The sequence below is a fragment of the Dipodomys ordii genome, unplaced genomic scaffold, assembly GCF_000151885.1.
Source record: "Dipodomys ordii isolate 6190 unplaced genomic scaffold, Dord_2.0 Scaffold160, whole genome shotgun sequence".
NCBI classification, from domain to species: Eukaryota; Metazoa; Chordata; class Mammalia; order Rodentia; family Heteromyidae; genus Dipodomys; species Dipodomys ordii.
This window is the reverse complement of record NW_012267376.1, coordinates 2,266,361-2,281,899: the sequence shown is the minus strand read 5'-3', so window position 1 is coordinate 2,281,899 and position 15,539 is coordinate 2,266,361. Positions and strand designations below refer to the sequence as shown.

The 15,539-nt window shown below is 49.8% G+C and overlaps 1 protein-coding gene across 2 annotated transcripts in view; it reads left to right on the top strand.

Moving 5' to 3' along the window:
* The window catches only part of Tns3 (tensin 3), a 234,345-nt gene that overhangs the window by 160,600 nt on the left and 58,206 nt on the right, over positions 1 to 15,539 (top strand). For both annotated transcript variants that reach the window (XM_013032977.1, XM_013032976.1), the window contains one exon: positions 12,613 to 13,872. In XM_013032977.1, the coding sequence (XP_012888431.1) occupies positions 12,613 to 13,872 (1,260 nt within the window). The remainder of the gene's footprint in view (positions 1 to 12,612; positions 13,873 to 15,539) is intronic.

The following is a 15,539-nucleotide window of genomic DNA, read 5'->3' as shown; positions in this document are numbered from 1 at the left end:
GCAATGCTTCACAATATCAAATTGTTTCATGAGAAGTTAATACTAACAGCCAGGGAAGGCCTTGTAATCACAGCCCACCTGGTGGGAACCTGGGTACTTCCTTGTGCTGTGGCAATGTAAGCAGGGAGAGCTGAGCCTAGATCGGCCAAGCTGACAGATACTTTATGTGGACCCATGATACCTCATGTATAAAGCTGTCCTCAAGAATGGGTGTTGGTAACTCATGCCTGTAATGCCTGTAATCCTAGCCACTCAGGAAGCTGAGATCTGAAGACCTCAGTTTGAAGCCAGTCTGGGCAAGAAAGCTTACGAGACTCTTTGTTTTCAATTAACCGTCACAAAGCCAGAAATGGAGTTGTGGCTCAAGTGGTAGACCACCAGCCTTGAGCAAAAAAGCTGATAAGCAAGAGTAAGAGGCCCTGAGTTCAAGCTCTAGCACTTCTAGGTGAACAGTACTGAAGAAAAAAACAGAAACAAAAAGCGACAAAGTCTGAACCCTGAAATAACCCAGGCCAGCCAACATGGAAGGAAAATGCCCCATTCAGGAAACATAACCCTGACATTCCTTTCTACTGAAAGTGGACAAAGGAGGTTACTTGTTGTAATGTATATTAAGTAGGTAGGCTTCATTAGGTAGCCAGTGAAGAGAACACCACGTGCTATTCAGGCAGGAAAAGAAGTTTATTTACCGAACTGCTGGATCAGCCATGTTTGGTGGACAGGCATCACTGAAAAAGGAAGGGGTCACCCACCTCTGGGCCAGGACTTATCCAGGCCAGGGACAGGAAGAGGTGTGGCCAGGTGGGGAAAGGTGTGGCCACACTGGATCCAGATGTGACCTCAGGGTCTGGGACCCTCTTAAGGTCAAATGGGAGGCCTGTGACCAGAGGTGGCCCAGGATGTAACCTAGCCAGAGGAGGTGACTGCTTTCTGGTGTGCCAGTTACCTAGGTAACAGATACTGGGTGGAAACAGTCAAGAGGTGGGAAAGTGTCTGCACAGGGTCTGCATGGCCCGGGCAGACCTTACACTTGTCAGTCTGGAAGACTATTTTTTGTTCTCTCATGTTATTGGTATCTGAGCTATTGTTTTGTGCAGTCAGATCTGTGTTCGAGGCTTGGCCCTGCCCCTGCTGGATGTAGACTGGTTACATATGCTCAGGAACAACAATGTCTGTTTCCATCTTCAAGCCAGGTTGTTCAAATTCTGTTCCTAGTCTTATTATTAATTATTGTTATTGTGCCAATACTGGGGCTTGAACTCAAAGCCTGGGTTGAAGGATCTGCCTCTCCTCTCTAGGACCAGTCTTTTTTTGTATCTAAAGATGGAATATGAAGAATTGAGTCCAGCCTTATTCCCCTGGGTCAGGCAAAGCACTAGGTGTATACTTATGTGTTTGTCCAAAGGCAGGCCATTCTGACCTTGGCTCCTGGAGACAATAGCCCCCACACCCAGCTTCCACTGTGGGCCTGGCCAAGGGCATTGCCCTTGATCCCAAGGAGATGATAGCCCATTTTTCATTTTCTGCTTCCTTGCTAAGCTCTATGTAAGCCCACTCCCAAATCCACAACCTCCCATCCTGTGGAAAGGTCTTTGTCCCTAGCTGTTTGTCAATAAACAGCTGTTGCCTATTGATGATCAAGTCCAGCCTATTCTTTTTCCATTTTTCCTACAGCTGTTCCTTAGGTTTTTCCCTTCATGGTTGGGGCTCCCACTTGAGCCACAGCTCTACTGTTGGCCTTTTGGTGCTTAGCTGAAGATAACAGTCTCATGGACTTTACTGCTGGGGCTGGCTTTGAACCATGGCCATCATATTTCAGAATCCTAGGTAGTTAGTGTTACAAGGTGTGATCCACTCCCCCTGCCCCCCCCAAGCTTATCTATGGAAAAGAAACAGAATGTGTGGTAAGTTAGAACCTGCCTTTAATGCAGTGTTTCTGTCTGCTGAGTGGGAGCCAGTAATACGCTGTGTTTTGATAGCAAGGTGCCAGCTTGGCAGAACTTCTTGCATAAGAGCACACTTAGAGACCCTTTCTCCTGGGGCTGGGAGGGTGAGGAGTCTATTTTGTGACTTTGTAAGCCGTTTGTACCTCTCTGATGTTTTGGGTGGATTTACTGAGGAAATGTCCAGGCAGCTCCTGTTCTTGCTGATTGAATGGTGACATGGAGCGGTGGGAATATGATGAATATTAGAAGGGGCTTTCCTTGTTGTGTCAGCTTCTTTTCCCTCCATGTGTGGAGGTCTCATGACTGATAATCAGCCCAAGTAAAGGGGTGGAGTCCACCCAAGGTGTTTGTAATGGGGCTTGACGAGAAAAGAATCATCTACTGTTAGACGCTGGTGGCTCAGGTCTATGGTCTCGGCTACTCAGGAGGCTGAGATCTGAGGATTGAAATGCAGCTGGGGCAGGAAAGTCTGTGAGACTTTTAATGGCCAATTAACCACCAAAAAGGTGGAAATGAAGCTGTGACTAAAACACCAGCTTTGAGCAGAAAAATAAGCTAAGGGACAGCAGTGTCCTGGCCCTGAGTTCAACCAGTACTGGTGTTCATGCACCAGCGCACGCACCCTCCCCCCCCACCCCACCCCCCCAATACACACCTTTTTACAGAAACCACAAAAAAACCCTGTGGTTTGTGTCCTGGCTCCAACACCCCTTTCCTAGGAGGAGAGAAAGAGTAGAAGCAGGAGTCAGGCTGAGGGAGCCTGGGGGAGCCTTTGCCCCGCCTCTCAAGCCTGCAGAGTTCAGATTTCCCTAAACTTGATTGCACCAAACCCCGCCCTCATGTTTACATTGTGCTGGGTGTGTTTTTTTTTTCTTTTTGGCTGATTCCAAGTCCCGGTGTTGGCGGCCTGATCTTACTACTTGTACTAGCAGGGGCTGGGAGGCAGGCACCCAGGGGAGGGAGGTGGATGTCCCCACCCAAGATGCTGCTGAAGGCGTGTCCCAAGGGACACAGGCTGACCATCCTGACTTAGAGAGCTGTTGGGTTTGTGAAGGAAGGTAAGCAGTGAGCTTGTGCGTGCGTGCGTGTGTGTGTGTGTGTGTGTGTGTGTGTGTATGTGTGTATGTGTGTATGCGTGCACGCACGTGCCTGCCCTTGTGTCCATGGCACACAACCAGTGTGGCTTTGGAAAGGCTCCAGGTACCTGAAACCAAATTTCACACCCTCTGAGACTTGCCAAGACTCCTAGTGGGAAAGAAATATGGGGCTGGTGTGGCGCCATGGGGGTTGTGGCATGGAGTGGTGGTGGTGGGGGAGGACCTGGTGCTCAGGCCAGTGCACCTGCAGGACTGGTTTGGGAATGTTGTATTTGTTTGCAAGCAGAGGAGGCTAACTTCCCTGCTTCTCTGGGGTTGGAGATCTTCTGGCCTGCTCAGGTGGCCTTTCCTGAGACAAAAAGAGCTCTTGCTTGCTTCTCTGCCTAAGCTGGAACTTCCAGCTAGTTGGGTGTCCCCCAAGACACCAGTTAGCTAGAGTATCCATGGGAGCTGGGCTGTATGGTCAGACAGGTGAGGCAGCTCTGTAGCCAGCTTGCATTGGTCACCAGGTGTGGGGGGGGGGAGGGGAGGGGGGCGGAGAATGTATCCTGTTCTGGCCAGCCCAGATGCCTGTATCACTTAGCAGGGACCAGCTGGGTCACATTCTGGGCTGGCCTGTTCCAAGCCCCTGGGATCCAGAGCCCTCCTTTAAGGTCACATTCCAGAACCTCACCCAGGAGACTGAGCATGTGCTGAAGTGGGGTGCAGCCCTTTCCGGGAGGCAGTTTGTGGCCAGTGGGCGTGTCTGTATGGAAGGCCCATGCTTTGCTTTCTTATGTTTTTCCTGTTCTTGTATTTCTCCACAAGTTGACAGGCTGCCTGATTTTGCATCTGTGGGTGCAAAACTGTGCTGTGCGCCCCAAGGGGAAATTTCCAGTGCTCTTGGAGAGGTCTTTTTGCTTGCCAGGTATCCTCTTACTGCCACCTGCAGGTGCCCTCTCTGCTCCTGCTTTGCAGCTTTTGTTGTTTTTTGGTTGGTCGTGGGGCCTGAACTCTGGGCCTGGGCGCTGTCCCTCAGCTCTTCAGCTCAAGGCTAGCGCTCTACCACTTGAGCCACAGCGCCACTTCCAGCTTTTTCTGTTTATGTGGTGCTGAGTAATCAAACCCAGGGCCTTATGCATGTGAAGCAAGCACTCTACCACTGAGCCACATGCCGAGCCCCCACTTTGCAGCTTTTTTTTTTTTTTTTTTTTTGGTCCGGTCATGGGGCCTGAACTCTGGGCCTGGGCGCTGTCCCTCAGCTCTTCATACCACTTGAGCCACAGCGCCACTTCTGGCTTTTTTCTTTTTGCTTATGTGGTGCTGAGGAATCGAACCCAGGGCCTCAGGCATGCAAGGCAAGTACTCTACCACTGAGCCACCTTCCCAGCCCCCTATTTTGCAGCTTTTGAATGGTAGCTTGGTCTTCGGGGACTTGGGAAAGCAAGGCTGACCCACCCAGGGAAAAAGGTCTCAGAAGGCAGTTCTTACTGGAATTGTGTCTAGGGAGAGAAGTAGAAGGGGCTTTAGTTTATTACTATCTTGGTCAACAAGTTAGATGAAAAGGATACATTTCATCCTACCCTGAAATGCATCGAAGCCGTAGTCTGATTTTGCAAATTAAAGGTAGAATTCTTTTTTTTTTGTTATTGTTGTTGGTTGTGGGGCTTGAACTCTGGGCTTGGGTGCTGTCCCTCAGCTCTTCAGCTCAAGGCTAGTGCTCTACCACCTGAGCCACAGCACCACTTGCGGCTTTCTGAGTGGTTTTTCTTGAAGATAAAGAGTCTCACAGACTTTTCCTGCCCCGGCTGTCTTTGTACCTCGACCCTCAGATCTCAGCCTCCTGAATAACTAGGATTACAGGCGTGCCCTTGGCACCCCGCTGGTAGAATTCTTTTTTGGGGGTAAGGACTGCTGAGGTTTGAACTCAGGGCCTTGCACTCTACCTTGGCTTTGTTTTTGCTCAAGGCTGGTGCTCTACCATTTGAGCCATGTCTCCACTTCTAGAAATAGTGTTGTTAAAAGGCAGGCTCAGCTCCTGCTTTTTATGTAGAATGGAAAATGCTTTAGTACACATGAGAGAAATCTTTAATTAGCACAGAGGCAGAATCCTATTGCTATAAAATAAAACGTAACTTTTTGTTTGTTGGAGATTATAAAGACTTTAATTATACATGCCCACATGGAAAAAGAGAAGGATTGCCAGGAATATGACCAGTGAGACACACCACCTCCCTTCTAGAGGAAATATCCTGGTATGTGTCTCTTGATGGTTAAGGGTGAGGCCTCTGCCACATGCAGCCCTCAAAAGGCCCCAGGGATCAATACCTTTGGGACATGACCAGAGCCACCTGCACCTTCCTTCTCAGATTCAAGAAGGCCCCTGCGAACACTTCCTGCAGTGACCTGTACTCTGGGTGTAGCCCACCTGGTGTGGGTGTGGCTTTTCCATGAGCAGAAATGACAGCACAGGGCCTTTGCGGAGCTGCTGTTGACTGCTGTGTGGATTGCAGGTTTGGATCCATCAGCCACCTGGTCTGCTGGGAAACGGCAGAGAGGTCAGATGACACAGCATCTTGGCCTGTGACAGAGGCACACTGGGTCATGCTGCTCCTGCTCCTGGAGAGCCAGGCATGGTCTCAGTCCCTCTTAGCTCACAGGATCAGCATGTAGAGTCGCTGCATGAGGCATTAGGCATAAAGTTAGAACCAGGTGCTGCTGGCTCATGCCTCTCATTCTAGCTACTCAGGAGGCTAAGATCTGAGGATCACAGCTTGAAGCCAGTTTAGTCTTAGACTTCCATCTCTAATCAGCAAAAAGCCAGAAGTGGAGGCATGACCTTGAGTGTCCAGCACGCCATGGCTGCCTTGCAATCACCTAGGAAATAGAAAAAGTATGAAACTGAAACCCAGTTAGTTGCCAGCTGTGAGAAAGTTGGCAGAGTGGCCATAAAGGTACATAGTATGGACAGAAAAATGTATGCCTAGAATAATTCGAGTCAAGTCAACCCATGATATATAGAACTTTCAGATAAGCTGAAAAGTAAACTAATCTTTTAGTATAGATAAATCTTAGGAAACATTTCATCCATATAATTCCCAAACCACGAAGTCAGCAGACCCTAGCTGTGAGGACTCACTAACCACACACTTAGCAAACATTCTTCTGCTCCAGCCTCACCCCGCAGGGTACAGCCATGAATCATAGGTGAGTTCTGGTAGCTTTTCACTCCAAGAGCAAGGAGCAAAGTGCAGAATCTCCTGTCAGCCTGGTGCCTGTGTGGGCCATGTTCTCTGCATTGTTTTCTCTGGTCTCAGGAACTGACACGGATTGTTCTCCTCTCCAATCCCTGGTCTAGCCACAAGAAAAGTGGGGTGCAGAGAGATTGAGTCATGTGTCTGATGTTACACAGCTGTGGCCAAGACTCTCAAGTCCAGATGGATAATGCCAGTCTAGAAGGGAGGGAAAGAAAACCATTACAGTAACTCCTTCCTCCCCCAGGCTCTGGGCCTGTAAGGGAGACCCAGGGGACCCAGGTCAGCTATCCGAGGAGAATAGCATTTCTACAATTTCAGGAATGTAGGAAGAAGGAGGGCTCTGGGAGGTAAGCACAGGAAGAAGCAGGGAAGAGGTCCAAGGGCAAAGGGAGGGAAGGAATGAGGGGTTCCTAGGGAACTGCCTGGATCTCTTAATGGTTGTTCTAGTTGAGGTGTGACTCCTCCTCCATAAGCTTCACTTTGGTGAGCTCGATAACATTCTGCATGGATGGTCCTAGCACAAGATCCACTGCCCAGGCCATGCCAACACCCCCATGCAAGCCCTTCCCTTCTCCTAGCCACACCAACCTGTGTCCAGGCCAGCCTTCCCAGGAGGTCTCCCCTAGAGTCCCAGGGTCCCTTTGGGTCTCAGCCAATGAATGACTGAGTATTACCTGTTCACAAGAGTACTGTCTCCTCAGCTGCCTGGGAGCAGGGCTGCAGTGCCAGGGTCCTGCATGGGCACGGGATATGGGGAGTTGATCCAGCTGTATGAGTCACTTGAGAATAACAGGCAGACAAGACAGTTGGTGACAGGCAGACTGGGTCGATGGCCCTATTGAGAGGTTTATTCTGTCTGCATCCAGCTTCCTCTTCTGTGGATACGTCCATGGTCCCTGAGTCCACTACCCATCGGTCCTTCGCTTCTCTCTGTTTCTCAGGCCATTTACAACACACAGTAGGGCAAGGCGAGGTTCTTGATATATCCCATATCCAGCTGGCAGCGAGTGTGCACTTAGTCAGCCCTTACTAACTCTCATGGACAAGAGGGTTCTGGTTTCTTCATTGAAGACTTGCAAGGACTAACTTCTTAAAAGGCAACGTTAGTTGCCTTTTAAGCAAATGTGTCACAAAAATAGATAGAACTTAAGACCCATAAAGTATAATTAGAGGAAACAAAGATTCCTGGCAGTTTCACGGATCTGTTATTCTAATTCTTCCTTTGTTTCAAGTCTGTATGTTTCCCAGTATCAGGCTTGAACACTTGCTCTGATGGCTTGCTGAGATGATGCTCTAACTTGAGCCATACCTCTAGCCTAGCTTTTTACTGGTTATTTTGGAAATGGAGTCTCTAACTGTGATCTTCCAGTTCTTAGCTAGGATTGCAGCTGTGTGCTACCAGTGTCTGGTCAGTGGGTACTTAATTTGTTACAAGCCAGTAGTACATTGTTTTCCAGTGTCTGATGATGTTGACCAGAAATAGCACAGGTTGACATAAGTAAGGATGGAAGGGATGTTTTCATCTTTTGTTCTTCCTACTTTTGGTCTTTTCCACTTTCTTTGATCACTGGTGAACTCTTATTGTGGGAAAGCTGGCGCTCTATCACTTGAGTCATAGCTCTACTTCTGGCATTTTGGTGTGGTTCATTGGAAATGAGAGTCTCACTGAAAAGGGGGATACTCTTAGGAACATAAAGGTGCAATGCCTCTGTGCCTCTGATCATATTAAATAATATTAATTGAAATGAGCTCCAGGAAATGGAAAAAAAAGTCAGGCTTCGAACTGCAGTCCTCATATCTCACTTTCCTGAGTTTATAGGCATGAGCCACCAGCATCCAGCAAGAGCCGCATTTTAAAGGTAGGGTTAGGGATGTAGGAGTTGTCTCTACAGGTAGAGGCAAGGAGGTCAGTCTCTATTTTCTTCCTTCTGGGTCTGTTCCAGATCATAAACCTCCCCAGCATGTGGTGCACCGGAAGCCATTCCACACTGATTGATGTGTGTTTTGTGTATGATTTTTAACTAGGCCCTGGCTTGCTCTGGGTCTGCTTACCTTGGATGGGAAGGCCTTAGGTTCTTACCTTGGCTCTGTCTGCAGCTACAAAGCTGTAGTTGATGGGTGAGGCCCTTCCCTGGCTGTAGAACAAGGGGTTTGGGCTACTGGCAGTCTCTCACTGAGCCCCAGCAAAAACAATCGAAAGCATGCCATTAAGATGCAGCTGGTCTCCTTATATACGATCCAGACCTGGGACTTTGCAAAGAAGCATTTCTGGTTGTGTCATGTGAGAAGCGGGGACATTGGGTCTCTATGACTGTGTGTTCATGAGGGGCCACAGTTCTTCTCTCTCTCATGTTGGGGCAGCAGAGGGAGCAAAGACCGGATTACCTCTGAGCCCTGGGATCCCAGCATACCTTACATAGTAGAGGAGGATGAGGGCTGTGGCTCAGGCTCCGCGGAGGGCGGCAGGTTAGGGACAAGTGAAGGTAGGAGATGGGCTGGGGTAGCTCCCTGGAGGCAGAGGGTGGCAAGGCCCTGGGGTAGGCTCATGTCTCTGTGAGCAACAGGGCATCGCTGGGACACGAGGTCAGCACTTCCCACATGCTCTACCACTTGAGTTGCATTCCCAGAAACTTTGTTTTTTAGATAAAGGCTCTCACTTTTGGCCTAGTGCTGACCTGGGACCATGATCCTACAAACTCCCATCTCCCAAGGAGCGGGGGTTTACAGGCCTGAGCTACGCCCTGCCTGACTGGTTTTGTTGAGGTGGGAAGTCTGACTAACTTTTGTCTAGGCTGGCCTGAAAACCATGATCCTCCCTTTTCTGTCACCTATACAGCCAGAATTACGCATGTGTGATACTATGCCTGACTGGGAAGGAGCTTCTAGTAGTACTTAAGGGCTTCTTCTTAGGGGGTTATGAGCTGGGAACTTGACACATGTATTCTATAGTTCTTACAACTTCAATTGACGGATAGGAATAATTACTCTGTCAGTGGAGAGCCAGGGGCTCCAATATTCTGAATGTCATGACCAGGAACATACAAAGATGTGGCTGACTGGGAGGCCTGTCTTTGAGGATGAAGGGAGATGGAGGAACCCCTAAAGCTCAGGTTCAAGCCCTTCTTATTTAATGTGGATTCTGGGCCTGGGCACTGTCCCTGATCTTTTGTGTTCTAGGCTAGCACTTTGCCACTTGAGTCCCAGCTCCAGTTCTGGCTTTTTGGTGTTTAAACGGAAATAAAAAAATCTCACAGACTTTTCCTGCCCAGGCTGGCTTTGAACCATATTCCTCAGCTTCCTGAGTAGTAGGATTACAGGCATGAGCACTGGTGCCCAGTTCTAGTCTTTTCATCTTATTAATGGTAGCTTTAGTAGAGAGCAAGTAGGGCAGGAATGCTGATGCCTAGGTCATATCCCTGACTCCATCCTTCCAGGAACATCTGTGCTCCTAGCAGGTGGTCCAGAGGGCTGGTGAATCTGTCATAAGCTGTTTATGAATAAGTAGTTGTATTTCATAAGCATTTCCTATAGGTTTTTTTAGACATTCTCTTATGCTGAGAGCTGCCTGGGTATCCAGCAGGAAGTTCCAGAAAGCCCAGCAGGGTCTTTGGCTCTGGCGGGGCAGGGCAGTCCCCTCCACCCATGGGAACATACTGTACCCCTGCCTGCTCTGCTCAGATCCATAGTGCCCAGGGCATTGTGGGTGAAAACGTGTTGTTTCTAGTATATCTGCTATCATTTTAAGATTTCTACCACAGCACAAGTACGAAAAACAATAGGACCTGGTCACCAATGGCTCATGCCTATAATTGTACCTGCTCTGGAAGCCGAGTTTATGGATTCAAGTTAACCTAGGGGGGAACATAATGAAAGACCTCATCTTGACACAGAAATCTGAGTGGTCACCCATCTCTGCCTTCTGAGATAATTGTAGCCAGGATCATACTTCAAAAATAAAGAATGGTGAAGGCATTGTATTCATAAACTGCTTTGTTAAATGCCAACTCCTTTGTACAACTACTTAAAGATAATAAATAAACAAAAAAAGAAGCAAAAAGGGCTGAAGGTGGTATGGCTCAAGTGACTAAATACCTGTTTAGCAAGCCAGGAATCCTTGAGTTCAAACTCCAGTGCCACACAGACACACAGCCACACACATAGACACACACACACAGACACACAGACACAGACAGACACACACACACACACACACACACTCAATAGGATTATTCATGACCTTCCAGCTGTGGGCACAGCCAAAGGATGGCAAACAGGCATGCTTAGGCTACATTAGAAGAATGTTCTTGGATTCCTAGTGTTCGGCTTTTGTGTGTTTGTTTTGTTTGAAATTGTTGTGCTAGTTAGTTCAGATATAGAGAATTATGTTGAATGTATGGAAGTCATTAAGTGTACAGTCTTAAGAGATGAAATGTGTTCCTGTGCTGAGCAGACTCAGGCTATGTGGTCAGTGCTCTGTGCTGTGGCTGTTTCCTTGCTTCAGGAACTTGTCTGAGAGCCCCCAGCATCCTCTCTTTTGGTGTGGTTATCTAATTATTACATAACAGAAACTGTTCCTTAGAATCCCCTCTGCTGCCATTGCTTCTCATGCTGTACAGAATACCAGGTCTTTGGCAGGGGAGCTCCTGCACAGAAGGCTGTACTTATTAAGTTGGTATTTACTGGAGGCTTTTGTGGTGCATTTACTTCTCAGATGAGCCATCCATCTACACCCCAGTTTCATAACTGGGAGAATGAAGTTCCAGGTGAGCACGCTGGCTGGTAGGATCTTGCGTTGAGTGTTAGGTAGATCCTAGGCTTGAACCCAGGTCTATCTGATGCCTGAGCTTCCTAAAATGGTTCCTAAATGGTTATATGTAGACTCAAGGGCCTGGACAGCTGACATCTGTATGTGCTCTTTAACTCAGAGCCCTCTTTCCAGTTGTCCCTTGGTCTGGATAGTGGGACCACAGAGGTACTGTCTGCACTGAAGCCTGGCCCAGGGTCAGAAGGATGTGACATGTCCTGGGGCTGGTGTTCAGGTAGCTTCAGAATCTAGTCCAAGCCTTTGTCCTGTACTTACCCTCTCTGACTGTCCTGGTACTTTTTCTCTGAGAATGCAGTAAGATCTGCGTCAGTTACCCTGGCTCATGTCTCTCCAAATCCATGTTTCCCCCTCAGCTTGGGTATGCAGCCATCAGCAGTTCCCTCTTATGGAATGCATGCAATGTCACAATCCAGAAAGTCAAAGATGGGAGAGGCCCGCTTGGCTGCATGCTCTGCTCCAGTGTATTTGTGGAGCTCTTGCTGTGAGGCGCCATGTGGCTACAGCCATGAAGGGCTGCCAGTCAGCAGATTGTGGCTTGGGAGTTTCTGGGGGCTGCTGCCAGGGCCCTAATTAATAGCAGCAGAGGGTTTGTGTCCTTTGCCCACACTGTAGGTCTGGGTTTTGTGTGCCTGAATGGAAGTCAGCGCATGAGGCTCAGCCTCAGGAGCATGTGGTTCTGACCAGCCACAGCCATCAAGCACCTCCATGGCCCATATGCTAAACAGAAAAACCCAAGATCCACCTCTGCCCTTTCCTTTTTGGGTGAGTTACATAGTTGGAATTTTAACAGATCCAAGAATGCTGAGTGGACTGCAAGTTTGTTCATGCGACATTCCATTGAATGAGAATTGGTTACCCTGCACTTAGCCACCACTCAGCAAATGGTCGATGCATGAATGGATTGATGCAGTGGATTCTTGGGGGTTTATGATCTCTGCATTCAATATAATGTTGCATTCATGATTCAAAGGGTGTTGCATCCTAGAGCATCACTGGAAGGCTACGAGTCTGAAGCCAGGTGTTGGTGGTTCACACATGTACTCTAGCTACAAGAGGCTGAGATTTAAGGTTAATGGTTCAAATCTAGCTTGGGCAGGGAAGTCTATGAGATGCCTATGTCTAATTAACCAGGAACAAGCCAGATTAGGGGGGTAGCTCAAATAATAGAGAGCCAGCCTAGAACAAAAAGTTAAAAGGACAACAAGAGACTCTCTCTCTCACACACACACACACACACACACACACACACACACACACACACACACACGGAAGGTTGTTGTTGTTGTTGTTGTGTGTGTGTGTTCAACCTGGAGAGGTAGAAATGATTCTATCGATGATCTGAACTCATTTTCACTGCTGTCACTCTGCAGAAGATCATGGAACATGGCAGATACAGGTAAGTCTTTGTCCCTGTTGATTGTAAGTCCTATGTGAATTCAGGGATCTCCTCCAGCTGTGGTGTCATTTCTGCCCTGGTTCATGACTTGTCTCCTGCTTTCTCCTTACAGTGCTGCACACACAGGGCCCAGTGGACGGCAGCCTCTATGCCAAGGTGAGGAAGAAGAGCGCCTCGGATCCTGGTGGACCTGGCATCTCCCAGGCCGGGCCAGCCACCAGCAGCCCCGACCACAGTGACCACACCCTGTCCGTCAGCAGCGACTCGGGCCACTCCACTGCCTCAGCCAGGACTGATAAGACAGAAGAACGTCCAGCCCCAGGGACCCGCAGAGGCCTCAGCCCCCAGGAGAAGGCTGAGCTGGACCAGCTGCTCAGTGGCTTTGGTCTGGAAGATTCGGGAAGCTCCCTCAAGGACATGACTGATGCTCGTAGCAAATACAGTGGGACCCGCCACGTGGTGCCGGCGCAGGTCCACGTGAACGGAGATGCTTCCCTGAAGGACCGGGAGACTGACATCCTGGATGATGAGGTGCCACACCACGACCTGCACAGTGTGGACAGCCTGGGCACACTGTCGTCGTCGGAGGGGCCGCAGTCTGCCCATGTGGGGGCCTTCACCTGCCACAAGAGCAGCCAGAACTCCCTCCTGTCTGACGGCTTCAACAGTAATGCTGGCGATGACTCCAGTGGTACCCTGGCTCTTGACCTGGGCCTCGGTGGGGACCCCCTCTATGAGCGGGAGCCCGTGTTTGGAGGCCGGGAGCCGAAGCAGCTGCAGCCTGTGCTGAGGAAACCCTCGGTGCCCACCCCGGGGCAGGCCTACGGGCCAAGCAGCTATTCCACTCAGACCTGGGTGCGCCAGCAGCAGATGGTGGCCGCGCACCACTACAGCTTTGCCCCCAATGGAGAGGCCAGGCTGTGCGACCAGAGTGCGGCAGATAATCCTGGCCTTGGCCAGCTTCCCCTGCCCCAGGTTCCAGTCACCCCCAGCCGTGGAGCCAGTAGCCGAGTGGCCGTCCAGAGGGGCATTAACCACGGGCCCAGCCCTGCTGACATGCAACCATCCTTCCCCAGCAGAGCGCTCCACACTGGGTTCCCAGAGGCCAGAGCTATGAACGGAGCCCATCCAGAGCCGAGCTCTGGCCCCACCCCAGGATCACCCACCTTGGATATTGACCAGTCAATCGAGCAACTCAATAGACTCATCTTAGAGCTGGACCCCACTTTTGAGCCTATCCCCACCCATATGAATGCCCTGGGCAGCTTGGCTAATGGCCCCGTGTGTCCAGTCAGCATGGGTAGTGGGCTCCGGGGAAGTGGCAGGCTGCCCAGCACGGCTGACGGCCCTGGCAGGAGTCCTGGGAGGCAAGGTAAGCTAGCTTTCTGTGGAATGTTGACATCTGACAAGAAATCAGCCTACCAGGAGGCCAGCATGGACCAAAGCCCACCCTAGTGGGATGTTCCCTTTGCTGTTTCTCAGCACATACTGTCTCTGGATCAATGTGGCACCTGTGCCACCAGGGGAGCTGGATAGCAGATTTGCAAAGGGTGAAGGATGGGGCCCAAAGCCTTCCTTTGACGTTGGCATAGAGCAGGGACTGTCCAGCTGGCTTAAAGGGGATGGCCATGCCTTCACTTCATAGGTAGTTGTTATTTCACAGGTGATCAGCGGAGAGCGTTTGGAGCCAGACTGACTGATGCCCATTGCTCTGTTCTCAGAACCTTTGTTTCCACCTCTGCCAATTGAGGTTAATGGTGAAAGCTTCCTCGCTGAGGAATCGGGCTAGGCAAGGAAAGGAGGTGTGTGTTATGGCTCATACTTTTTGGAAACAGGTCAGGAAACTGACTAGGTGGTCTGAAGATTTGGGGAATGAACAGAAGCATCTGGTCCTTCAGGCAGCCTGGACAGAAAAATGACCTGATGACAAAGAGTTACATCCGAGCTGACTCTGTGCTGGAGAGGGAGGCTGTTCATAGGAGGCCAGAGGGCAGAGAAAGTTAGGCAGGTGTGTGGGCTGGCAGGTTGAAAGGGCGCCCAGGCCCCTGGGAGGCTCAGAGAAAGCAGGCCTAGGAGCATAAGGCCTAGGAACTCTAGCCAGAACCACGAGGCCAGGCATTCTGTGTAGTGTGTGTGTGTTCTGTGTAGTGTGTGTGTGTGTGTGTGTGTGTGGTAGAGGGTGATAGCCAGGTGTGAGGGTCACCTTTGTGCAACCCCTGAATGTGGGAGTCAGGTCACTGCAAGGAGGGGTTGTATGTGCCCCCATGAAGCAGGGCAAACTGGGAACCAGATAGGGTCTTGCCCAGATGAAAGACCTGGGAAGGCCCAAGGTTGGTGGTAGTGGATGGCAGTGATTTCTGTCTGAGTCTACTGGCTGTGTCCCAGTGAGGACTTTGGGATTGAGTTACTGTCAGATGCTTCTCATGCTGGGGAGGCAAAAGGCCAAGGCAGCGCACACTGGCTGTGGTTGCTGCTGGTCAAAGAGGAGACCCAGAAGGCAGAGGAGCACAGGATGGAAATCAGGCCATCTGGAGCAGGGGCTCACAAGGTGTAGGACACTGGGAAGAGGTGTCTGCATCTGGGTTGGTTCTAGAGAGGGATCACCTGTACAGGTAAAAGACCACAATGGCCCTGCAAGAAAGGGAATGTTCACTGTTTCCTGCTTTCTCCCTCTGTTTCTTGTGTCAAGTGTCCAGATAACAGTGATGGAAAAACCTCATGGCCCTGAGGTTTGGGCACAGTGTGGCCAATCCGTCTGGGGTTTGGGGGTGTCTCCCCTGAATAGCCTCTGTAATATAACACATGACCATCACTACAGCAATAGTAACAGTGCCTTTCTATTCAGTGCCTCTCATTGAATCTAATATACTCCGGACATTCTTGAGATTAAGAAAAAGATATTAGTAAGAATAAAACTATCTTTATTACAGTGCTTGACAATAAACCTTGAAAGAATTTGCTTGAAAGAATTAAGCAATAAGGCTTTTCTCCCAGGTACAATCCCTCCTGCAATGTGGAAGCGGCTGTGGCATGTCAGTG